Source organism: Acipenser ruthenus, chromosome 14, assembly GCF_902713425.1.
Source record: "Acipenser ruthenus chromosome 14, fAciRut3.2 maternal haplotype, whole genome shotgun sequence".
In the NCBI taxonomy this organism is placed as follows: domain Eukaryota; kingdom Metazoa; phylum Chordata; class Actinopteri; order Acipenseriformes; family Acipenseridae; genus Acipenser; species Acipenser ruthenus.
Genome location: NC_081202.1, coordinates 25,606,878 through 25,631,884, shown reverse-complemented (window position 1 = coordinate 25,631,884; position 25,007 = coordinate 25,606,878). Strand labels below are relative to the sequence as shown.

Here is a 25,007-nt window from a genome sequence, read left to right as displayed (position 1 = left end):
ACACAGAACATAATACAGCGGGAATTACTCACAATAAACAAATACTCAGATCGCTACAATATATATATATATATATATATATATATATATATATAGGTTTCTTTTTATAACTGTAAATATACACTTTTCCAGTGCATAATGGTTAATATAAAGCGTGTCCTAAAAATAAACCCATTACTGTACTTGAAGCTACCTTTATTGACTAACAACTGTTGAAACGGCAAGGAAGTTTAAACAGTGGCCTAAACCATTTTCAACATCAAAAGGGTGGGTAGCGTATTTCTGGTTTAATTAAGTATATCAATTACTAAAATGCGGCCCACGTATACTGTGTAAAATACAATTGGAAGTATAATAATTTAATTATAATGACTCGGTATCGTTCATTTATTTAAAGACATATTTTTGAATTCCAACAGCAGAGCGAATGGTTTAACCGTTCTCTTTTGTGTTTGGTGATGGTGCGTTCCAGTGCTAAGCTGATGGCATGATGGCGGTTGATTTGACTCCTAGATTTAGAAGGATAAATAGTCAAAGTCGGGCTTTACGTGAAATTGCTGGAACAGGTGAGGAAAAACAATAGTAATTTAATACTAATGCTATAACAGCAATGGGGTGAAGCTTGACACTGTAGTAATTCAAGAAAGTTATTAGTTTTCCAAACCGAGTCGGATAGTAACCATTCATCATGATCATGGATGCATTCTGTGTACGGATTTTGAATTACATTTTATTATGTGGAGTACGTTATATAATTACAATTTTTTAAAACTAGAAATTATACAATTAAACTGAAAAGGAAGCTTAGATCTGGATATTTTACTAATACTAAAACACGGATCAGGTTTCAGGGAAAGCGCCTTTGTTTTCTTGACCGAGTTTAGGCGAAAATATTTCTGATAGATAAGCCTAAGTGAAGCAACACATCTAGTACGGTTGATGTAAATAAAATAAAATAACAAACCATCAAAATCGAACCATTTGGCATTAAATAAGTATACTTACATTTTTATTTTTACAAATTAAACTTGCATAGTCCTAACGTCTTTACTGTTGTTGTTTTGTATATCATGGTGCTTTGTTCTTTCTCATGCAACCAAAACTGCAATGTGTGATAAGACAGTTATGAAGCAGTTTCTCATACAAGTTGAACTTAGTTTCTGTTTATTTCCCATGGATTTCAGTATGAAAAAGACATTGCATTTCTTATTAGATTTCACTTAAAGTTTTCAAGAGCTTCCAGGTTTGTTTTTATGAACCAGTTTTGTGTACATTGTGAACATGCATCTGCATGATTAATTTATTCTAACATTTTAGAAAGTGTGAAATATAATATTCAGGACAGTATTCTTCATAATACCACATACTTCAGAACATTTTCTTTTTTCTTTATTTTGTACCATGTAGGATTTTCAGGTCCTTTTCGAGCTACTCAGTTATGGAAGAATATTATTCATGCTCTCCAGACTCAGGTGGAGGTGAAAAGACGAAGGCAACACTTGAGAACATACAGCGATTGTTTCACTGGCTCGGATGCAGTTGATGAAGTACTCGGTCATCTCATGCAAAACATCTACTTCACCTGCAGCGAAATATCCCGGCTTAAAGCGGTTCGCCTTTGCCAGGCTCTGATGGAGGCCAAAGTGTTTGAGTCTGTTGGCATGAAGCTATTCCGGAAGGAAAAAGAGACGGTGTTTCAAGACACTAACTGTAGCTTATACCGGTTCCTGGACTGTGATTCTCTGCCAGCTTCAGCTAAACGCAACATTGAGAATGTATCGCCCGACAAGTTTAGTGGAAAAAAAAATAAAATGCCAAGGTTTGGTGTACTTTTGGAATTCTGGAAACATTCTCTGAAATGGTCTATTTCTATAAGATGCACAAAGATGTTATGAAATATTAGTTTGAATACTTAGACATAAAGGTTTGGCTGTTGTATCTTTTGGGGGAAGGCAGATTACTTTAAGATATTATGTTTACAAATCACCTTCTAGTGGACTGTTGTACATTACTGTCTGTTCTGTTCACAGGCTAGAAAATGTAACAACAATATCCAATCCTCTTGCCTTGGAATCTTCAGATGAAAGAATAGAAAAATTGTTACACACCATTAACCTGCATCCTTCTCTTCCACCCAAAGTCACATCAGACCAGCCATCTAACTTGCTTTCAAAGAAGGGTAAGTTGCTAAAATGTGCTGTCTATCTTACTATAAAATATGTTTTGCAGTTGTAACAGGTCGGAGGCTAGGAGCGAAGTGGTCCTAAACTATGCAAAAGAGCTCCTCTGCATTTGTGCTATAGAGCTTTTACCCTCATTTCATCTAACCGATGGGACAGAATCTGTAATGGCTGTGCATCACACAACACTCTGTTACACAATCACACCTATAAAATATATTACGCTGTCTGTCCGTTATAACGCTGTCTCTCCTACTAAACCGGAATTACAATTAGCTGTCATCGTAACATAAACCACAAATGCCAACTGACATTTTTTAATAGAGTAAAGTTTGAGGATCTTTTTATGTTTCAGAAAGCTTAGCTGAGGAAATTCAGATTGCCTGCTGAGAAAATAAAATACTTTGAACAGGTGTAATATAAATAAATGAAGCAGTTGACAAGATAACTGTTTAAATATGCAAAGGAATGCTCCTATGAAAAAGTGAGGCACAGACTTAATCAGTTACTTGCTAAATTACATTTGTATAACATTCAAATTTGATGCCATTCTTTACTATAAAGGTCCCATTGTTGGAGGACTGTATTCAGGTTTGAGTTCCATTAGAATGCCTGCTTTACCTTGCAGAAATGCATCAATCGTGCAGTACAAAGCTGTTTATTGCCTTTTGATTACTAACTGAATTGTGAATGTGTCTTGCTGCAGTGTAAACGTGTTAATTGTGCTGTCTAACTCATTTGTCATTGTTTTTCCTTTTCTTTTGCTTTGTTGTCTTGGCTTTTCTGCATGGAACTGTCCTTTTTTTTATTCAAGTTGTGGATGATGTTTGGAAACAGCAGACTCTGTTACAGCTGCTTCAGATAATTGATCTCCCCATCCTGGACAGTATCCTGGAGTCTCCTGTGAAGATGGAGCAGCAAACAGTTCCTTTTTTTAAACATGATGACCTGGTTATCTCCAATACTTGCATGGACAGAGAGGTCACCCATTGTCTAAAACTGCCACTGTCAGTAATTTCAATTCTTAGACAAATTAACCAGTTTGATTTTTAGGTTCATTTATTTATTTTTTCACATGGAATTGTTTTGATGTTAGTGAGATCCATAAAACAATGATATACAAGAAAACAGAGCTTGAGTCTTAAAGTGAATTTGTGATACATTTATACGGAATATATAAGAGCATATTACAAGGGTTGCCTGCATTGCTTTAGTCCCTTGTTTCCCTAATTGAAAATGCTATATAACATGACTGTACTTTTATGTACCCTTGAGGCTAATTGAGGATTGTCATGTTGCTTTTCAACTGCCATTTGCACTGCCGAAATATCTGATAACACGAAGCAACAGCATCAATTTTTCCCTTTTTTAAATGTCCCTTGCATTACATTTTTCATACATTTATTTGTGTGCAGTACTGTATATTTGATCTGTCCTAGACTTTTTTTTTTTCCTGTAAAGTTTTTACAGTAATTTCATTCTACTTTTGGCTTCAGGCTTGACACATGGCTTTCTGCAGCTATTGATTGCCTGGAGTATTTCCCAGACCAGCTGATAGTGATCGCAGGAGAACATTTATCTCAGCAGTGTGAAGGTGAAAAGGAGACTATGAATATACAAAAGAGACTGCTGTTTGACACCATAGCAAAGTATTATAATCAGGAAAAAGGCCCACTCCTAACAAGCCGCTATTTTGACATTCATACTGGCATCATTGAACTTCTAGGTAAGACCTTGAGTTGAAAGTGTCTTTTACATTTGTACCTGTGTGTTGTTGCTTTTAGATTAACTACTCTATCTCATTGGAATAAATGCCCTGTGCCCTCTGATGTTCAGCAGGATCAAATAATTAACAACTAAGGTATTTGTTGGAAAATGTTCTACAATGGAATGGAAGAGCCAGCGTTGCCCAGTGCCTACCCCTGCTATAGTTAAAAAACACTGTTCATATTGGAGTGTGGGACTAGTACCTAGTCAGGTATAGAACTAACTGAAGGTATATCAGTCGTGTTTTAATTTTATTACAGAGAAGAGGAAGAATGAGCAATCTCTGGACGCTTCCCAGCTGTGTCTGAGGTTGTTGGAGCCAAATATGAGAGATGAACTCCGAAGACTGCTTGCCTTTATGTCTGTTGCTGCAGAGCCTGAGGGCTACAAACTGCAAAAACAGGTAGAGTAACTTTTACTAAAGAAGTAGTTAATGATTGCATTCTTGCTGTGCCCTTAATACAATGTTGCTGATTTAGTTCTTTTTCAGAAATAACAATGACCGGAACTTGCAAAAATATGCAGTGTGTAAATATATATTAATAGTTTTAAATTCATATGTTTGCTGCCCAGAAAATAAATGCAAGTTTTAATTTTGCATTGTGCAGTACGACAACAGATCTGTGGTTTGCCGGACCTTTACAAAGGCTATTGTGCAGAACAAGTCCTTATCGAAGACACAGACTGATCAGCTTGCCATGTTTCTAATGGACAACCACACAGAACTCTTTAAGGTGTGTTTCTGTTGTTGTTTTTATTGGCACCAGTTGTGCTATAATATATATTATTACACACACAGTGCTCCCCTTTTATAAGGCAGCCTTTTTTTTTTTTACTGCGGAGTTTATAAGGCGTTACAGTCATGGCTCCCATTTGCCCCATAATGCCATTATACTAAATATAATATTCTAGTTATAAGGCAGAACACAAACAGCATGGTCTCTTAACTATGGCTCCCTACTACAGCGTTATAAAGGGGAAGCACTGTATATGTATATATAAGTTAATGCAGGTTATACAATTGAAAATCTTTCTTTTTGGTCCTTACTGAAAATGTACTTGCTCTTATTTAGCTGTTAAGATCCTTCAATACAGATTTGTAATCCCTGAGTCCCCTACTATAGAGAGCTTTCATATGTCATGTATTGGCCAATTCCTACTGCATGCAAGTTTTTTGTATTCTACATTTATGGTTTTATAATAATGTGTTTTTGGGTAAAAAAAAAAAAAAAAAAAGTATAACCTGGATAATTTGTAGTTATCTGTATACAGACCCCCATACATCTGATTGAGACAGTTAGAACGAAGCTTCACTCTCTACAGCATGGACGGGATCCTGATACTATAACAAGTAAGCAAACATTTCAGTTCATTCTCCAAGTTTAGTTTTTAGCTATGACAATTGCTTTATTGTGTTTTGAGTTGCATAAATCTCGTCTGCCTGCCCACCCCCTCCCAAGATAACTTCCTGTGAATTACTCTCAGCAGTGTTTTCACTTTTATTTTCCAGCATTCACTTACTGCCAACAGTTGACACTGGAGCAATATGAAGAGCAGCGGGAGCAAGCAACATTTAAACAGCTTCAGGAGTTAATCCAAGAAATCAGTCAAAATGCCTCCATTCCAGCCAAAGAAAGAAAGAGACTAATGAAAGAATTTCAGAAACAGCACCCAGTAGTGTTTCTGCAACATTTCTCTAATGGATTTTAGGATATTGAAGAGCTTGTAATAGTAATAGGAAACCAATCGAGTTGAAAGCTATTTAAATTTACTGTAGGTACTTACTGCAGACTTGAACTAACTACCTGACTGCCTATAATCCACAGTTCATCTGTGCCAAAGAGTAGTGTTTCTGTACTACTTTCCCATTAATGGATCTGCCTGTAATTTGAGTTTGATTTTTATCTGCCTGCCTTGATGTAATTATGTGTTTTTAATTTGACTTGAGTTCTGCACTAGAATTCTTATAGAAATAATAAGAACAGACTTTGCATTGATGAGGGCTGTCAATTTATTATAGAGTGGGTTAACAGAGTTAACCTGAGAGTAGTATAAACACCCTACGGAGCCTGACGCAATGAAAGCATTTCAGCTACTGTATATGAATTTTAAAGTCTATGGACTAATCATTTGAAGCAAGTGCACTTCCTAGATATGTTTTAATAGTATTCAAAATAATAGGTCCCCTTTCTGTCATTATGGCTTTCATTCACAAAAAAACATGGACCTTCACAACTGTTTTATACTAATGAATGAGTTTTCTTTTGATACAAATTTGATTTGTACTTTAGATTTTAGTACTGTATGGTACAGAGTTTTTGTCGAAATGCTATTATTTTTATTTTATTTTTTAACAAAAACTAAGGAAAGCTTTAAAGTCCAAAGAATTTTCAGTCACTTTTATAGTAGTCCTTTATCCTGCAGTGATCAGGAAAATGAACTGCATTTCATGTGACCAGCAAATGCCTTTTTCGTAGCACAGTAGATAGCGCTATAAGTAAAGTTACACTCACTGGGATATAATATATTTATATTAGCTGATAGGAGATACATCATACATGCTTTTAGAAATCTTGTACACTTTTGTCCACTACAGCTGTGCAATCTTAGACCTCAACTACTGTGTAGCATCTGGAAAGCCTGATGAAACACTGCCTTTTACATTTTTTACTTTATGATTGAATTTTTAATATTTATTTTCTTTCATTCACAATCTGTCTGTTCATGAAACATGTCTTTTTTTTCTTAAGTTATTTTGATTAATCATTACATTATTTCATAATGAACTTATTAGTTATAAATTAATTTCTTAGCATTTGTAAAACAAAATTTGGTAATTTGGCTACATGCATACAATATAATGTTTATAATCAGTACACATATTTAACAGTTAAGCATTGTGTTATCTCATTTTATTGGAAAGATGGATTTTCTATCTATGAAGTATTGTTTACAATTATTCTAAAACCTGAAGCAAACTTAAATGTCTGCCTGGAGAAAACAAAGGGAATATCGGGTACTGTTCTAACTAATACATATTAGGAATATCAATTGTGAAAAAATGCACTTTTTATTGTTGTTTTGAAAGAAAAATAGTGGAAGAATTTCATTCCAGAAAGAAAAATGTATTGTTTATTCAAAATCAGAATATGTAGTTTACATTTTTAAATAGAGTTTCTAATCATTCATGTATGTTTTGTGGTTTATTTATATGTGATGAAAGATAAGCATCAGTAAATTAAGTTATAGATGCAAATACATATTTGCAATGCAGTACACTGATGCCATCATGACCTTTCTCTTAAATAACACACTCATCTCCATATTGATGATTTAATCAACTCAAAGAACAATTGTTACAAATGCATTTTAGCGACACTTTATGGAGAAAAAAAAAATAGTTATGTGAATATTAGTAATTGTGTCTGATTCCCGCCCCCTCCCACCCGAAACTGGATGGTTTGTGTGGAAGCAGGATTGTGCCCAGCCTCTGCCATATACAGCATGTATATTCATTCACAAACAACCAGTTGGATGCCAAGCCCCTAAAAAAATTAAGTCTGAGCACGAAGCCACACAACCAGTTTGGTCTTTCCTCATAAACGTGACGTGAAGTATATGGATTTGAATCCACAGTATGTATAACTGCTATCCTATCAATAAGACAATCGTCAGACTCAGACAATACCGACGACAACAGCAAACAATTTGATAAGCAACACTAACTTAACTACGTGCACAAGCCCCTACTCCTTATTTCTCAATATACTCCTCTCTTGTACCACATGGTTCTGAGGGGGTGGGGAATACAGTGGTTTCGTTCAAGGAGATCATTCTGTGCAGAATCTGACCAATTTAGCCAATGATCTTCTAAGAATGATCACCGTGAACGCACCCATTGGCTAAATTAGTCAGATTCTGCACAGACTGATCTCTGTGAACGCACCCTCTATCTTTGTAGGAAGTGACGTTCCAGGCAGGTAGAATTCGACAATTTGGAAGACATGGAGGCTGGTGTTTACAGCCGACACTGACAGTTTACTCACAAGCCCATAAAAAGGAAACCACGCGAAACGTGGACATTTAATTCAGCGAGGAGGTAAGAAAGTGATAACTCAAACCCATTTTAAGAATGTGAAAGCAGTATGAATAATAACTTACAATGACGTGACGTGGGAGTGGACGACAGCAGCAGCAACAGCTGATCGGTGACTGAGGGGCCTAGGGCTGTGTATACAATTTAGAAAGTCATCAGCAGTTACGTTGTGTTATTAATTGTTCTGGTCTGTTAAAAATGGATTTGCAGTTGTTAATTAAATAGAGTGTGTTCAAACAAGAACGTGATTGACACCCAGGAAGTGTAAACACACCCTGTACAAAGTATTACAGTACTTGTAATCGAAACCAAATTGGGGGTTCTGTCATTTAATTTATTTGAAATTAAAACGTAATTTAACTGGTGAACAATACCGATTATATCCAAAACATAACAAACATAACTTACAACATACGACAGTGACTTTAATGCAGTAGGTAGCATTGTTCTCCACACCCCTGCCTCTGTCAAAAGAGATGTTGTTGTTTAATTTATTTTTTATATGATTTATGGTATAGGTGTTTTAAAATGTGTACGGTATATTCTGCCAACTACATTTGTTTTAAATTCAACAAATGATTTAAAACTTCTAATATTAGTACCATACATTTAATAGAAAATCAAGCTAGAAAGCACAGGTAAAAGTTGATTGCAATTTCTTTGCTAGGAAGTATCTTACTGTAACGTTTATATTAATAATAAGCAGGGCTTACTAAATATGTCTTGTGTATATTGTGAATAGAAGTGTACCTATTGTAGAGATTGCAGTCTGGAGTACATCATGGTCATGTTTGTTATCAAGAGCTGTGAACTGTGATGATGTTGATTCATGTTCTGTACTGTCTAATGTATTGTAGGGAAGATACGAACCGCCATTTGAATGTGTTTTGTTCTGTGTGCCAAATGTTCCGAGTTTTGGACCTATGGACAAAACAGTCTGTATTATCTGTCAACTAAATTGGGGTTTCTGATTAATGGAATGTTTGGTAAGAATACAAAAACCATGACTTACCTTTCAAAGTTATATACAAAAGCATGTTTAAACATAAACATTACTTTTAGAAACTGCAAAAGGAAAATGCTTACGTAACAAAGATTTAGTGAGTTTCATATGTAGTTGTATATTTGATAGAATTGTAGTTTGATTATGTCCTATTGTGTGAATAGATTGTTCTTATTTAATCTTTTTTTCTCATCTACATTTTTAGGTGAATCAGATTGACTGCGGGTGAAACCATGGAGTCCATGCTCAATAAGTTCAAAAGCACGGTGACAAAGGTAACTGCAGATGTTACCAGTGCTGTCATGGGGAACCCTGTTACCAGGGAGTTTGAAGTGGGACGTCACATTGCCAGTGGAGGGCCAATGCTCTCCTGGAAGATCTTCAAAGGCATAAAAAAATCCACCAAACAGGTCAGTTGTTACATTGTTGAATTTTCCTAATTTCATTCAAACTTAGGCTAAATACATACAGTCAAACTTTCTGAGATGTCAACAAACCACTCCATAAATCTCCATGTGTACAGCAACCTTCTTGTACTAAACATCCCAAGGTGCTTTACAGAGGAAAGAAAAGCTCAAATTCGGAGTACTATGTGTATTTATGCAGAAACCTACAGTGTACATTTGACATAAACTATGTCTCATTTATACTTTTCTATTAAAGGGTAAACCTGCTTTTAATATATATTTTTGCTTGAAGCACCAATATAGAAAAGCTAGTGAACCCACCACTAGCCAATATGAATAGTACAGACTGGAAGTATCTGCATGAGTGTCTTTACAGAGAATATAGATTCTGATAATCTACTCATCAGGTTCCAGCAATGTGAGCAATCTGGGTATAAAAAAAAAAACAGGGCAAGAGTTGTAGTTGAGCAATTAAACTGGTGGATCATCATGCCATAAATGTCATAATGGGTTCTTCCAGTGAAAACAATGTTTAGTTAGAACATAAACAGAATTCAACTTTTTATGCACAACATTTTTTCTAGTATTAATAAAACAGAGGTGATGTGGGTATGTGGTGTATGTTGTGAACTTCCATACTACATTTTAATGTTGAACTCCTTTATAAATGACTTGCTTTAAATAAAAATGTGCCTATTTTTTATACCTTTTGAAATTTCTTGTAGCTATTGTAGTTGCAAGCCAAAAAAACAGACATACAGGGTCAATTGCAATGTACCACTTAGACCAGTGGTCCCCAAAGTGGTACCCGCAGCTGTTCTTAAATTATGGGTATTAGTTTTTCAGTACATTTTAAATATTTTAACTATTTTATTCTTAGTATTTAATTTATTGAAATATGCTATTTTGTGGTTGGCATTATACCATAGTAACGTCAAAGCCATTTAGCTATACGGCCCCAACAGAATTTTACATACTGTTTTTAAATTAAGCAAATGGGCATTTGGGTAAACACTGTTAATATATAACTACATTTTGCGCACAATGTAAGTCTAAAATTGAATAATTAAGCCACAGCGCAAAACACTTAGTAGTTATTTATATCAACATTTCTTTAAACCACCTTTTTAATATAAAATAAAAATGCATATGGATATGTTTTCTGAACATCTTACCTGAAGTTATAATATATTTGTATATCGGCAAGTATCTTTCTGGTGAAGAAATCCACAGTTAAACCTGCAGCTACGTGGTCTAAAATAGACCACAAAATGGGCTTAAATGAAGTCACTGCTGGTACGTTGGAGTTGAAAAGCTTTTTGACACCTTGTGGTCTAAGTTGGTACATTGAGCTCATAGACCGACATCTTTTAAGACTCGTTTTCAGGTTTAAATCTCAATTAAACCATTATAAGTGGTACGTTGCAATTGACCCACTGATCTTGTGCAATTTCTGTGCATTCTTCTCCATCTCTATATTTTTAGAACCTTCCCAAACAAATTTTACTTATGTTTTTTATTTATTTGTATGGTTGTTTATGTGTGTGTTTTGTTGTTTGTTTATGTATTTATTTATATTTCACATTTTGTTTCAGGAAGTAGCAGTTTTTGTGTTCGACAAAAAAATGATTGAAAAGTATCAGAAATTTGATAAAGACCAGATTATAGATTCTCTCAAACGAGGAGTCCAGCAGCTTACAAGACTGCGGCACCCACGGCTGCTTACTGTCCAGCACCCACTTGAAGAATCCAGGTAAAAATGAATAACTGCTCACTTCAAGGCTGGCAAAAAGTCTTGAAGTTCTACATGGACCTAATTCTGACAAGACAGTCTACCTTGTCAGTAGAAACAGACATGCTTGCGTTGGAAGTAACAGAAATCTGATCTTTGTTCTATAATCTGCTACTAGGATAGCATCCCATCTATCTTAAAGTGAATATCTATAAGTGTGGAAGTTTAACAAAACCAAGCTTACCGTCCCATTACTTCGAATGATTTATTTAGGCTTGTATATGCAATGTAACATTATTTTAAGCATCTCTCCTCAGAAATTGTAAACAAAATACATCAAACATGGCTGCACAATGCTTCTTACTCTGACAAATTGACCCCCTAGCGATCAGGTGGGCTTGCACAAAATAAAAGTTAAAATACATTATTATATTATATTATGTTATACAGATTTAGTATTTAAATAATGGCTATTTTAGACACCGTGCTGCAAAAAGCCTTTTTTTCTGAGGAGAGATGCTTAAAATTATTTTCATGCTTAAATTGCATACACTAAATAAATTAATAAAAGTAATAGGAATGTTAAATGATGGTATGCTCTGTTTTGTTAAACTTCCACACCTATAAATATCCGCTTTAATATATACATTATTATTATTTATTTAGTTTAGGTCTTAAGTGTACTAAAATTTTTAGTATGTAGGATATGAACATGGAAGTGAATGTTTTTAAATCCCCTTTTGAACTCTACCCTTTTCCTATAGAGACTGCCTAGCATTCTGCACAGAACCAGTCTTTGCAAGCTTATCTAATGTTCTTGGACAGTGGGACAATCTGCCAAGCCCTGTACCTACCGACATTAAGGAATATAAGCTGTATGATGTTGAAACCAAATATGGACTCTTACAGGTGAGTGTCTGTATAGCCCAATGCGAACATGGAAACGTACAGTTGCTATATATTGTTAAAAGCCAGTGAAAGTAAATACCATGCACATTGCATGTTGCAATAATTCTAAAACTGCAATCCGTTTTGTTGGTTAACACTTTAGACAAAGGAAGTGTTGGGAAACAGTGCCTGTGTGTAAAGTAGGTTACCACTCCAGATACAAAGACAGCATCATGTGGATGTTTTCCATTGTTTATATGTGACAAATCCTCTTCAGAACAAAAACATGTTTATAGTTCTAGATAATTTATTGTTTAGGCAGTCATATTTGTCAGTCAAAATCAGACATGGTCGCTTGGTCAACAGTATGGCGTTGTTCAATATTTATTGTACCTTTTGTATCCGCTACACCATGCTGCCTGCTTCTCAAGCGCACTTCCGCAAACTTGCTCGCCCAGAGCTTCAGGACAGGCGGCAGCACCGCCCTCCTCTCCAGTCATGGTCACCGACAGCAGCCAGGAGACACAGCCGAAACAAATCCCACCCTTCAGCTTCATAAACAACATTTTCGAGGACATGAAGCCCCTCATCACCCCTTCGCCGTCTCAGTTGCTTCATTTAATACACGGCTCAATGATATGGACAAACAGGTCGCTTCCAATGCTGCAGCAATCTCTTATCAAGCCCAGTATCGCCGCTCCAGTCATGGCCGCCGTCTTGGTTCAGCACTTCCGGTCCCCACAGGTGACGTTCCCACTTACAACCTGGTCCGTAGCACACACCTGTAGTTAGGAATCAAGTCCAGCGATCACATATGGCTTCTACTTTCAATACTTTTGCAACATTTAAGGGGTAGATTCTCAAAGCTATTTTTCATTTTAATTTATTTTTCTAAAAGGGAACATTTTCAAGTACAGTTCTAATTTAAGACTGCTTGCAGTACTAAAAGAAATGGCTGAGTTGTTGTTTTTGTCAAGTTTATTTTTGGAAACAGGCTTCACACTGCTATTCGTACTGGATTTTCCCTGCAATGAACAACACACTCATAGACTGCTCCTGATCAAATCAATAGGTTTCACAGCAGCCTCAGAGCAACACATTCTTCATCCTCAGGTTCTGCAGTGGCCTCAGATGTTTGCTTTCTTCATCTCTGCCTGAAGCCAGTCCCATCTATGGCTCCTTCTAATCTGCCTTAACACTCAAAGACCAATATCCACATTCAGCAGATCTCTACGCTCTACAGCAGGCCACTGCACACTACCGTTGTCAGTCCACTATTCACTAGTACAGATAACTGCTTCAGCAGGGCTCTGCTTTCTACAGCTGGGCCAATGCACGCTACTGACGGCACTCCATCATTTATTTTCTCAGAGCTCTGCACTGCTCAGCAGATCCCGCCCTCTACTCTTAATCACGCCTCACTACTGCAGATCTCTGCTCCCTCTTCAGATCTGCTTACTGTTGCAGCAGGCAAAAGTTGTTTTAGTTTACAGTTTAAATCTACAACTGTCCTCCTCCAGAGCTTCCATCGCTCCAACTTGCCTCCAATACTCAGATCGTGGCAGCCATTTCTGCTTGACTTCCTCAGCAATCTAGTCGTATATCCGCTCGTCCTTTCAAATACTACAAACGTTTATACATGGTGAGAGACATGGTACGAGACTGGAAATCTGTCTTGATTACGAGTTAAGGAGTTCCACTATTAGGAGAATGACTGAAACTTTGCCTCTTAGACAGTTCTGATGTATATTTTGGTAGCTTTTCCTGTCATGCGCATTGTTGTACTTGATGTTTAATCAGTGGTACGAATACTCAAAACATAGAATTAACAGGGATTGGTTTGCAAAAGGCTTATTATGCAAAGTCAGTATGATTCACTATAATTCCTGATGTGGTATTAAAGGGTATTATTATTATTATTATTATTATTATTATTATTATTATTATTATTATTAGAAAGGAAGGACACTAACTAAAGTGTGCTGTATATTATACTAGTTTGTGTTACTAAGGACTTAATGTAGATTACTTTTAGCCTATCAGATATACTGCAATGGAGTGATTGACCTATAATTAACATTTATTTTGTTCTGTGATCTTTTCACTTGAGTCATTGATCTTTTCATTGATCTTTTCACTTGAGTCATATCTGTTTCAACAAATAGAGCAACTGTTTACTATGTGGCGCAAAGGATCTAAAGCAGGAACATGAACATGCTATTTTAAGATTTGTTTTATATTGCAGATTTCCGAAGGCTTGTCCTTTTTACACAATGGTGTAAAAATGGTTCATGGAAATCTTACACCTGAGAATGTCATCCTGAACAAGAGTGGAGCGTGGAAAGTCATGGGCTTTGATTTTAGTATCTCCTCATCCAATCCGTCTGAACAAGAGGTACCGTATTTCATTTGAATTATGTTTTTTTCATTATGAAAAAAAAAATATTTGTTCAGTTCTTCTTTTAAATAAAATTGTTATGATCATGATAATAATAATAATAATAGAAAAGAGTTTGTTTATAACATACAGTCGCAGACAAAAGTATTGGCACTACGCTTATTATACCATAATTCAAGGTAGCATATTAAAGACAAGAATTTAGTAAACTAACCACTTTTTTTTATAAAACAAAAAGCAAAATACACAATTTCTAGTCATTTAACAAATAATACTTTTGTCTGAATGTAAATGTAACAAACTGTTTGGTTTTTGGTATACACATTGGTCAGTCGGACAGTTTAGGATTTTGCTGTGTTGAAAGACAGCTGGTTTGCAATACTAAATGTTTTGTCTGGTTCTTTCTAAAAAGGTAACATTCTTTTCTTGCTTGTAATTTGTGTTGTAACTGTCACTATTCTGAGTGTGTATTAGGACCAAATTAATCAATGTTTTTTTTGTTTTTTTTTAATTGATGACATTATTTTGATCTTGATTGATTTATTTTTCATAGCCAAAGTACTCCTGTAAAGAGTGGGACCCGAATCTTCCATCGCTGTGCCTGCCTAACCCAGAGTATTTGGCTCCTGAATACATCCTCTCTGTGAGCTGTGACACAGCCAGTGACATGTACTCTTTAGGAGTTGTTGTGTATGCTGTATTTAATGAAGGAAAGCCCATCTTTGATGTAAACAAGCATGGTATTTTTAAAAGCTTCAGCAAACAGCTGGATCAGGTAAAAGAAAGCATTTGTTTTTATATGCATGTGTGTCAGTTTACGTGATACATACCTCAAAGTAAGACACCCATATGTATTTTTTTTTAAATACATAAATTGCTGTCTTTGGTTCAGAATAGATATGTTTTTGTTAATAATACTACCTGTGTCTGACATAGGGATCTAGCCCAAAAGACATATGCTTTGATGTGTGTGGTTGGTCCATTATGGGGAAAAAAAAAAAAAAAAAAAACATTATTAAAGCTTAAAGCATGATGTATATCTTGTATTTTATAACCAGTTGAGCCGTTTAAGTCAAACCATCCTTCAGAAGATTCCAGAAGAGGTTCGTGAGCATGTAAAGCTTTTGTTGAATGTAACTTCAACTGTAAGGCCTGATGCTGATCAGATGACGAAGGTAAGTGTATTTATATTACAGTAAATTATACACAACAAGCTCATTCATATTTAGCAAATTCAGTGACACAACAAATAATATACAGTTGTCTTTATCAGTAGTATGTGGTATACATGCATCCCAATAATAAGAGCAATACTGACTATTGAAGTTTGTTTTAATGTAAACAATGCACAACACATTGATACAAATTCATTATTTGCATGTTTTTGTGCATCTTACAGATTCCCTTTTTTGATGATGTTGGAGCTACGACACTACAGTATTTTGACTCGTTATTCCAAAGAGATAACCTGCAGAAGTCTCAGTTTTACAAAGGACTTCCAAAGGTTCTTCCTAAATTGCCTAAGGTATGTTTGCTTCCATTACCAACCACATTCTGATAACTCTCTTCTATGAACCTGGCTCAGTCTAAACAATGTTCCTTCACTTTGACCTGTGACCTAATATGCCTGCCACGTTGTGGTCATTAAACTTGTTGGTTTCCTAAAGATAAAGACTTAACCCTTACAGATCTTGCCTTCATACTTAATTAAAATAACTGAATTAAATGATTATCTAGGTCACATCGACCATGTATCTTCCAAGAAGAGATTTTTGGTTTTGGTCAGAAATTTAAAAAAAGATAAATAAATATATATATAAATAAATAAAATGAATGAAACTTTCAGGGCGAAAAAAAAAGTTTACTATAAATGGAACTGCAAGCAAGTTCTTCAGTGATGGTAATTATAAACGTGTAGAAAAACAATGTATTTCAATTTAAATATGAAATATGTGATTTGTTTCTGCGTAGCGGGTTGTAGTACAACGTATCCTGCCAGCTCTGACCTCTGAGTTTGTGAACCCGGATATGGTTCCCTTCGTCCTGCCAAACGTCCTGCTCATTGCTGAAGAGTGCACCAAAGAGGAGTATGTTAAATTAATCCTGCCTGATCTCTCCCCAGTCTTCAAGCAACAAGAACCTATTCAGGTATTTAGCATCCCTGTTATGTACGTTACTGCTCTTTGTGTGTACTAAAGCAGCCAAGCTCAAATCCTCATGCAAAGGTAGAGCTAAGTATGACCGCATGCTAAAGGATAAGGAGATTCTGAAATACATAGCATGATAAGAAGAGTGTAATCTGAAATCAGACCCTGCAGAACTGCATGACAGTAGCATTAGCAATTCAAATGATGCTTGTTAACCTTGCCAGTGTGAAATCACAGATCAGTGAGAGGGGGAGACTTGAATATTCAGGGTTTGCAGTTTCCAGAATAAGGTGTGTTTTGAATTAACATGTAACCAAACCAAACAGCTGTTTTGTTTTTTGTTTTATTCCATGCCGCCAGGCTAGCAATATGGTGAGTGAAATTGTGTATAGAAAGTTTCATCCAGCTTGGTAATCTTTTTAATAATAAATGAGAAAACTAGTTGTTTTTCACAGCAAATGTTCCAAGTAATTGCTTTAGGATTGCCTGTTATCTTTTCAGATTCTGTTAATCTTTTTGCAAAAAATGGATTTGTTGCTGACCAAAACTCCTCCAGAAGATATAAAGAACAGTGTGCTACCAATGGTTTACAGAGCTCTGGAAGCACCCTCAATTCAGATTCAGGTATTGTGAGAAAACACTATGGTTTGATTTGTAGTATGGTGAAGTAATCCCACAGTTTCAGTTTGTAATTGAACGATTTAATACATGTACCCGTGGGCGTAGTACTAGAATAGTCTTTCCCATAATTAATCAAGTATAAATATGAAATTACATAAAGGTTTGTGTTGTACTTCTTGACATTTTCTGGATCCCTCTTTTTTTTTCTTAGGTAGTGATTGTACTGTAAATTAAATATTTATTTATGAGCTCCTTCTTCAACAATATTAACCACAGTCTGCCATTGGATCACAAGTTGAATGTTGGCTTTAGCTTCTTCCCTAGTCTGTTGCCAGTTTGTTCTCTAAATTCTGTAGATTATTTATAAAAACGGCAGCCATTACGTGGAATAGTATTCCTTATGTTGGGGTTGAGGAACATTCAGGCAAGTTGGGCTCTTTTACTCTCACCCTTGTTCCAATATGTTTGTTGTTTTTTTTTAAAAATATATTTCTTATTGATGTAATTTACATAATGATTAAAAACTGTCCAGACCAGATAGTATTTACACTGTTTTCTAATTGGTATATAGGTCTGACTTTTAAACATTTCCTCAATCTATGCGTTTTCAAGTGTTCATTTTCTTTTTTGCTTGCAGCTTTGGGCACTAATGCCTTTTTCGTACCAAATTAATATGGTAGTGACTGAAGGAAGACTCGCTACTGTTTGCCTTCACACAAGAGGAAAACTGGGGAGTGAGTTCACTCACAAATTAACTAATCCTACCCCTGAATTAAATATTTTGGGAGTAAAATAATTAAATATAATTAACTCCAAGGCTGTGTGTGTGAAGGCAATTACTACTCAAAATACTGCAAACCAGTACCTGCATTGAACAAACTTAAATTTCCTTTATTATCAGGTCAATGCTGGTTTTTGTGGTATAAACCGATCTGATCGAATGCATTGTTCTTTCTAGTACAGTACTCCTTGTGTACTCCACTCATTTTTCACTTAGAGCTATACTAAAAGGATAAGGACCTTGTGAGAAATGTATGATTTAAGATTTAGGCTTGCTCACTAAATTATATATATTTTTTTATATTCACAATTTACAGGAGCTCTGTCTAAACATCATTCCTACCTTTGCAAACCTGATAGATTACCCATCCATGAAGAACTCATTAATTCCAAGAATTAAACATGCGTGTTTACAGACATCCTCTCTTGCAGTAAGTTTAAAAAAAAACAAAACATAACAATTTCATTCTTCTGTTTGATTATGCATATTGTACAATTAAATAATTCAAAGGAAAATCCACATTATGCTCTACTTATAGTGACTTTTATGTAAACTGCATTCTAGTATTCAAATTATAGAGGAGACTTGAAGTAAATATATACTTTCATCCCTGTAGTACCTATTTTAACCCTTAGTGTTTAGGGACTGTATAGTTAAATCCAAACTATTGACAGGATGCCCTTGTAAATAAGATGCTGAATCCCATGGGGCTTCCTTTATGCATACCATAATTTAATTTCTAGAAAATTGCACTGTAATTTTCAACAGTGTCTTTCTCTTTTAAATGGGAACTGAAAATGCAGCTAGCAAAGAGTTTAATTGTATTCTCTTTTGTAGGTCCGTGTAAATTCCCTGGTCTGTCTGGGCAAGATTTTAGAATATCTTGATAAATGGTTTGTAATTGATGAGATCCTGCCATTCCTGCAGGAAATTCCATCTAGGGAGCCTGCTGTGCTTATGGGAGTTTTAGGTAATGTATGTGTAGCTGTGCAACTCATAACTATTCATATATGTATTAATATAATTACATTTTTGTTCATACTTTTGTTTTGGTTGGGGCATTTCAGAAACGCTTTTTCATTGGGTACAATTTTTCTTAATTTGTGATTTAAGAAAAATATGATATTAAATTGGTACGTTCGCATACATCCCTTTCCCCAATGCAGCAAGCTCTGACTTCTTATCTTAACAGAATTCCTTGATTTAAATGTACACTGGTGCTGTGAAATGGGATATACAATGCTGCTTCATCGAAGATAGATGTTGTTTGATTTCACATCAGGACAAGGGGATAATGAAGGTGCATCTTTAGACTGAACTGAAAAAAGACCTTGCTATGTGGTGTTAAAGCTTTTAAGTTTTGATTAATTGAGCCTTTGCTTGGTATACCTTGACACTCCACAAAATATGATTTTATTTTGTTGATTTTATTACGTTGAGCAATTATTTGCAGTGTATGCTTAAAATAACTACATTCTGAGTCTGAAACATGTGGAGACACATTTTTATAGCTTGATTTGTATAGTCTTTGTAACGTGTTTGTTGCAGCACATGGGACATTTCTGTAAACAATGTAGTTGCACTCAGTGAACTTGTCTGTATATTTAAAAACAAAAGAAATAATCACAATAAAATACTTAGCAGGAGTTATTGCATCAGTTAATGTACTGCACATGAAACTGAAAAAATAAGCAAAATAACTTCACTATATCTGAATTGAAATGACCTTTCAACAGTTTGCTTTCATCATCACTCAAGATATAAAGAATTCAATGTTTAACTAGAGCAATTCATTATTTACTGTTGTGTATAGCATACAGTATCTTACCTGAAATGAATTTTAATAAGTATTTATTTATAGTATAGTTGTGTCTACAGTGTATTACGTCACATGGTATTCTAGCTATATGTTGATGAATACATGGGATGTATTGAAATGTTTCCTTTTTTCAACTGTACATATATATTAGGGATATGTAACTATTTAATCAACATTTTGTCTTCCAAGTGACAGATGTTTGGCAACACTTTAAAATTGTTTCTGATGAGAATAGAATTACCTTGGTCAATTTATTTGACTTTTTTTGCATCTGCATATTTTTAATGGATTTTTTTTATTGTTGACTGCTAGTTTAGTTTTTATACAATACTGTTTTTTTTCATAGGAATCTACAAGTGTACGTTTACTCATAAAAAGTTGGGGATTACCAAAGAACAACTGGCTGGGAAAGTCCTGCCCCACCTCATCCCGCTCAGCATTGATAACAACCTCAATCTCAGCCAGGTGAGGCTTTGCATTGAAATTGAATTGGTAGTTTCCAGGTACATTAACACATTAACACCTCAGGGGCATGATTCCAGGACTTCTCTGGTGTTCTGTAAAATGCGGGCATTCACGGTCTTCACGGTCTGGGCGGACCCGAGGACCTGAGACCCGACCCGTACCCGAACGGCTTTCAGGTAGAAAATTGTTATGCAACGCTCTGATCTGGTCTGTTTAATTAATGTTAATGTCTTACAGTTAAGGCTACGATTTTGTCACAGAGGTCATGGAAAATCGTGAATTTGAATACTGTTGAATCTTGGAAATGTATGTAAAAACACATTTGATTAGGCGCTTCCTTTTATTTCCTTTAAAAAATGCAGTATGTCATGCAATGAAAATACAAATCTGCGAGTATCTGTAGATTGTTTGGTTGTGACTTGGAGGCAGCTTTTCGCATTGCCGCTCGTACACTGGAACAGCATGTTTAAACGATCTTCTTTTATTTTTGAACAGCAATATGAAATGATGTACCAGTATATGTACATGTTTTGTTGGGTTTTTCTTTGTTAGTTTGTTTGATTCAATTATGCCTTTCCTTTTTTATTTTTTAAATATTGTGACGTGTGTCCTCCTATATCCATCTTGTGCGGCTACTTAGGGAGCCCTTCTAAGGGCTATTAAAAGAGCGAGAAAGCCTGAAAAGCACATGAACCATTATTCTTCTGGTATGGGTCAGATCCGGATCTATAGATACGATTTTTACTTCGGTTCGGGTCGGGTAAAAGCGATGACGGTTCAGAGTCAGAGCGGTTTGTTATTTTGGACCTGTCAGGGTGGTCCTCCTAATTTGCTTCTACTATTGAAGGCTACAGCTACAAAAAGCTACATAATTAGACCATGTACAGTACGTAATAAAATGCAGTCCACAGTTACCTGGTTCAGTAAGAATTTTTGGTCGTAACAATATTGTTTTTTATTTTTTGTTTGTTTTTTCCATCTCCCAGTTCAATTCCTTCATGGCAGTAATAAAAGACATGTTGAATCGAATAGAAGCAGAACACAAGACCAAACTTGAGCAATTGCACATCATGCAAGAACAGCACAGGTAAGTATCTAAGAGGCAATAAAAGTCATCAAACTATATATTTTTTCACTTTTTACATTAATGTAGCCATCCATTTAAAGTTACCACAGGGGATTAATAGTTACTTAAACATTTTTATTATATTTATATTTTCAAAATAAACCTGAAATTTAAAAGTATGGTACTCATTCATACATGTATATTTTTGTTTTATGTTTTCTTTCTCCCGTAATATAATGAATTGTATTTAAAATGTATTAGGGGAATGGAAATTTCCAGTACAATGAACAAAACCGAAGCGCCTCAGTCAAATCCAGTTAATCAGGTAAGAAGATTGTTAGGACATAATGGGACTTCTGTGTGTTTAGTGTCATATTCAATGCAACTCTAACATCAACTCTTTGTGTTTGTAAAAGGAGGAACTTTATGTATCAGGTTCATGATTTTATTTTAATGTTAGCCTGTTGTTCATTAGAAGGTTTAGGATTCTCATTTCCTTCACTTTGATTTCAGCAATGTAACTTTAGTGTATTCATCTTATGGGTGTTGATATTTCAAAGCAAGTTTGTTTCCACAAATTGATAATGTGCATGTCAGAAGAAAACCTTTTCACAAAGATCTAGCCAGTTGAGCAGAATTTCAGCACACCAAAAGTGTGTTCTTCAGAAAGGCTATACAGAAAAGTGATGGATATGCATGGGTAATCCAAAAATTACAAACACATTTGTAAGGAAGATAACTTCACACTGTAGTATAATTTTATTTTATATACTACAAAAAATCAGTTGCTTTCCCAAACAGATTGACAACATATTTGGGTCAAATTCTGTAAGTGGAGGATCTGACGGGAAAGAAAATGGATCTACGGCAGTAGCACCACAACCATCAAGAGTATGTTTTATTTTTATTTTTTTTAAAATGTATATACGTTTTCATTTGTGTAATGCTTGAAATCTGCAATTGCAACCAACTTAATTTCATTATTTTACCAGGTATCTCTAACACTGGAGGAAAAACAGCGGTTAGCAAAGCAACAGGAGCAGACTCTGAAACTGAAGAATCAGAAGCCTCTTGCTCCCTCAAATGTGACAACAGCAGCTTCTATAAAACCAGTAAGGCTTTCAGTATTCATCAGTAGAATTTATTTTCATCATCAAATAAAATATGTAAAACAAATACCATTCAACAAAAATCTGCGGATACTTTGGTATTACTTGCTTCTTAGACTAATAAGATTTTTATTTTATTTTTATAGACGAAGGATCTGACCAGCACCCTTCTAGACAGCATGTCGTCTATGGGGAACCTGTCTCTAAGCACCAGTAAACCAGCCCCCTCCACAGGATTCTCCACCGTGTCCTCGATGGGTACTATGAGTACGATGGGAAACATGAGCAATGGTTTTAATTCTAGCATGGGATTCCAGCCTTCTGCCATGAACATGGGAATGTGCACCCCCAACCCCAGCATGTACAGTGGCATGGCTACGACAACAAGCACACCCAATTTCAACACCATGGGTGGGTTAAGTCAGCCAGGTACAGTGGGTGTGTTGCAACAAAACAAACCTGCAAACATGGTGGCTCTAGATTCTCTCTTTGTATCCCAGAAACACAAAGTAAGCTTGAACCAAATGGCACAGAAACCTGCCCCACCAGCAGCTGCCCCCAGCCCATGGCTGAACCAGTTTGGGCAACCCCAAGGACCACAGACCATGAACATGCCCATGGCTCCAGTGCAACCCGGGGTGACGGGCCAGGCAGGCTTTGGAATCCAGGCAAATCCATTCTTTAGCCCTCAGAACTTCTCCCAGCCCGGCATGCCAAAGAACACAATGAAAAGCAGCACCTCTGTAAACAATGACCTGAAAGACCTTTTTGGCTAGAACATTTTTTTAAAAAAAAATTTAAATTTTTTTTATTTTTCCTTCAATCATTAACAGAGAATTAGATAATCAGAATCAGGGGTGAGCTGAAATGACATCTACCATATCTGTTGTATTCTATATTACTATTATTATCATTTGTATGCCGTATCTAGGTTTGCCTGTTGATGTGGACCTTAATATGTTTTATTCCAAAAAATATATATGTTTAGTTACATTAATTATAACTTAATAATGGAATATCCTGAGCCTCTTGACATTTTTATAATAAACATGTATACAATTTATGACATAAAACTTGTTAAAGCACTTTTAAAAAATATATACAGTTATGTGTATAATAACTGGATGTTTCCCCTGTGTTTTCAGTCCTACAATACTGCTTTTAGTTTTAATTGGCACAGCAGTACACTGTGCAGACAGGCAAACAACAATTTTAATGTTCAACAGCAGAAAATGGCATCCACTTCTGGAAACGTTACAAAGGAGTAAAACTTCAGTTAAAATTGTGTTTATAGTTTTGAATAACAGCACCTTTTATTATAAACACTGCAAGAATGTTACTCTTTAGATACTGTAGCAATGATAGAAATACTTTAAAGCAGATTTCAGCACATCCATGATACTATGCATTATTGATCTGTTTCCAGCTTTGGGATTTCAGTTCTGATTCAGGTGATTTAAAAGTCTTACTGAACAGGCTGTTGAGTCTAAAACACAGTGCATTGTTGTTTGTATTCTTGCAATATCTTGTTCAACATAATCGCGTTTATTTTTGTATTTATTAGCACATCCCTGGTCAGTCCACAACGGATTGCTTCGGGTCTTCCTGTCAAAATGTCTACTGAATTGGCTGCTAAAATCCAACCTGTTCAATTAGAAACATTTCATTGGTTCCCGGTTCCTCTCCCAAAGTTCAGCATTTTGATTGGTTCCTCTACCCTACTTGCTCGCTTCGGCACAGGTTCAGAGAGGCAGGAACAGGTTGCTAACTGACCAGGGATATGTTAATACAAGTATCAAAACAATTACGATTTTATGTTAAAAGATATTGCAAGAATACATTCAGCAAAGCTGAAAGCTAGGGAAAGTAATGTGTTGTGTTTTAAACTATACAGCCTGTTCAGTAACACTATCAGAATACTTTGCAATCATTTTTTTTTTCTTGTTGGTTGCTGCTCAAGATACCACAGAGCCTTATGCTATGAATGTGATACAAGTTTTGAACATACAATGTTTTTATGAAGCAGTCGTGCTACTGAGGTACAGATTGTAATTGGTGTTTATTGATTTTTGTGGGAAAACCGCTGCATTACTCCCAGTTATGCTGCTTTGGTTAAATAACTTTTTTTTTTTTTTTTTCTCGGACCTGGGACCAGATGGCATTGCTATCGAATGCCTTTGTTTCAAAGTTGAATTCTAAATCTGTAAAAATGTATTTGCCTTTAAGATAAAAAATCTGATATTTTCCTACTATAGAGCCGTAGTAGAAATGATCATGCTGATCTTTTTGATGTGCTCAGATGATATAAAAATTAGTTTCATTGTACATAATCAGTTGCTTAGGAAATTGAATAGGCATTGTTACTGTTCAGTTCTTTCCACTTTTAACACTTTCTAAGTTTCCCATGCAGAGGAAATTAGAAGGAGAATGTACATTATCTGTCCAGATGTAATAAAGTACTAAAATATAATTAGGGGTTCTATTTTTCAGGTTTTTATTAATTTCATTTTTCGTTGCTTATTTTTAGT

At 35.4% G+C, this 25,007-nt stretch overlaps 2 protein-coding genes across 4 annotated transcripts; both read left to right on the top strand.

Moving 5' to 3' along the window:
• Positions 1–220: 220 nt before the first annotated feature.
• On the top strand, positions 221–7,133 carry LOC117419689 (DEP domain-containing protein 4-like). 3 transcript variants are annotated; one of them, XR_009307275.1, is made up of 10 exons: positions 225–267; positions 420–566; positions 1,408–1,819; positions 2,031–2,179; positions 2,995–3,187; positions 3,677–3,906; positions 4,208–4,350; positions 4,556–4,681; positions 5,206–5,298; positions 5,458–5,595. XR_009307275.1 is itself a non-coding variant. In XM_034032685.3 (10 exons), the coding sequence occupies exons 2-10, from the start codon at positions 488–490 to the stop codon at positions 5,655–5,657; spliced, it is 1,611 nt and encodes a 536-aa protein (XP_033888576.1). In that variant the 5' UTR covers positions 249–267; positions 420–487; the 3' UTR covers positions 5,658–7,133. The 3 variants fall into 3 exon arrangements, 2 of the variants coding, with proteins under 2 accessions (XP_033888578.1, XP_033888576.1); XM_034032685.3 differs by having other exon boundaries at positions 249–267; positions 5,220–5,298; positions 5,458–7,133; XM_034032687.3 differs by lacking the exon at positions 4,556–4,681 and having other exon boundaries at positions 221–267; positions 5,220–5,298; positions 5,458–7,133.
• A 700-nt stretch (positions 7,134–7,833) lies between these two features.
• LOC117420021 (SCY1-like protein 2) lies at positions 7,834–24,949 on the top strand. The gene is made up of 18 exons (XM_034033520.3): positions 7,834–8,046; positions 9,252–9,456; positions 11,049–11,206; positions 11,950–12,094; positions 14,319–14,468; positions 15,025–15,246; positions 15,530–15,646; positions 15,871–15,996; positions 16,443–16,619; positions 17,120–17,242; positions 18,337–18,450; positions 18,858–18,990; positions 20,186–20,304; positions 21,291–21,391; positions 21,632–21,695; positions 22,172–22,261; positions 22,363–22,482; positions 22,626–24,949. The coding sequence occupies exons 2-18, from the start codon at positions 9,280–9,282 to the stop codon at positions 23,253–23,255; spliced, it is 2,766 nt and encodes a 921-aa protein (XP_033889411.2). The 5' UTR covers positions 7,834–8,046; positions 9,252–9,279; the 3' UTR covers positions 23,256–24,949.
• The last annotated feature ends 58 nt before the right edge of the window (positions 24,950–25,007 follow it).

What these genes read in the sequence shown, in the direction of transcription:
- LOC117419689 (XM_034032685.3), top strand. Translation starts at nt 488, where the DNA reads ATGATGGCGGTTGATTTGACTCCTAGATTTAGAAGGATAAATAGTCAA. An exon ending in CATTGTCTAAAACTGCCACT is followed by an intron (nt 3,188 to 3,676) that starts GTCAGTAATTTC and finishes TTTTGGCTTCAG; the next exon opens with GCTTGACACATGGCTTTCTG. An exon ending in ACCACACAGAACTCTTTAAG is followed by an intron (nt 4,682 to 5,219) that starts GTGTGTTTCTGT and finishes ATCTGTATACAG; the next exon opens with ACCCCCATACATCTGATTGA.
- LOC117420021 (XM_034033520.3), top strand. Translation starts at nt 9,280, where the DNA reads ATGGAGTCCATGCTCAATAAGTTCAAAAGCACGGTGACAAAGGTAACT. An exon ending in TAAAAAAATCCACCAAACAG is followed by an intron (nt 9,457 to 11,048) that starts GTCAGTTGTTAC and finishes ATTTTGTTTCAG; the next exon opens with GAAGTAGCAGTTTTTGTGTT. An exon ending in AGCAACAAGAACCTATTCAG is followed by an intron (nt 16,620 to 17,119) that starts GTATTTAGCATC and finishes TTATCTTTTCAG; the next exon opens with ATTCTGTTAATCTTTTTGCA.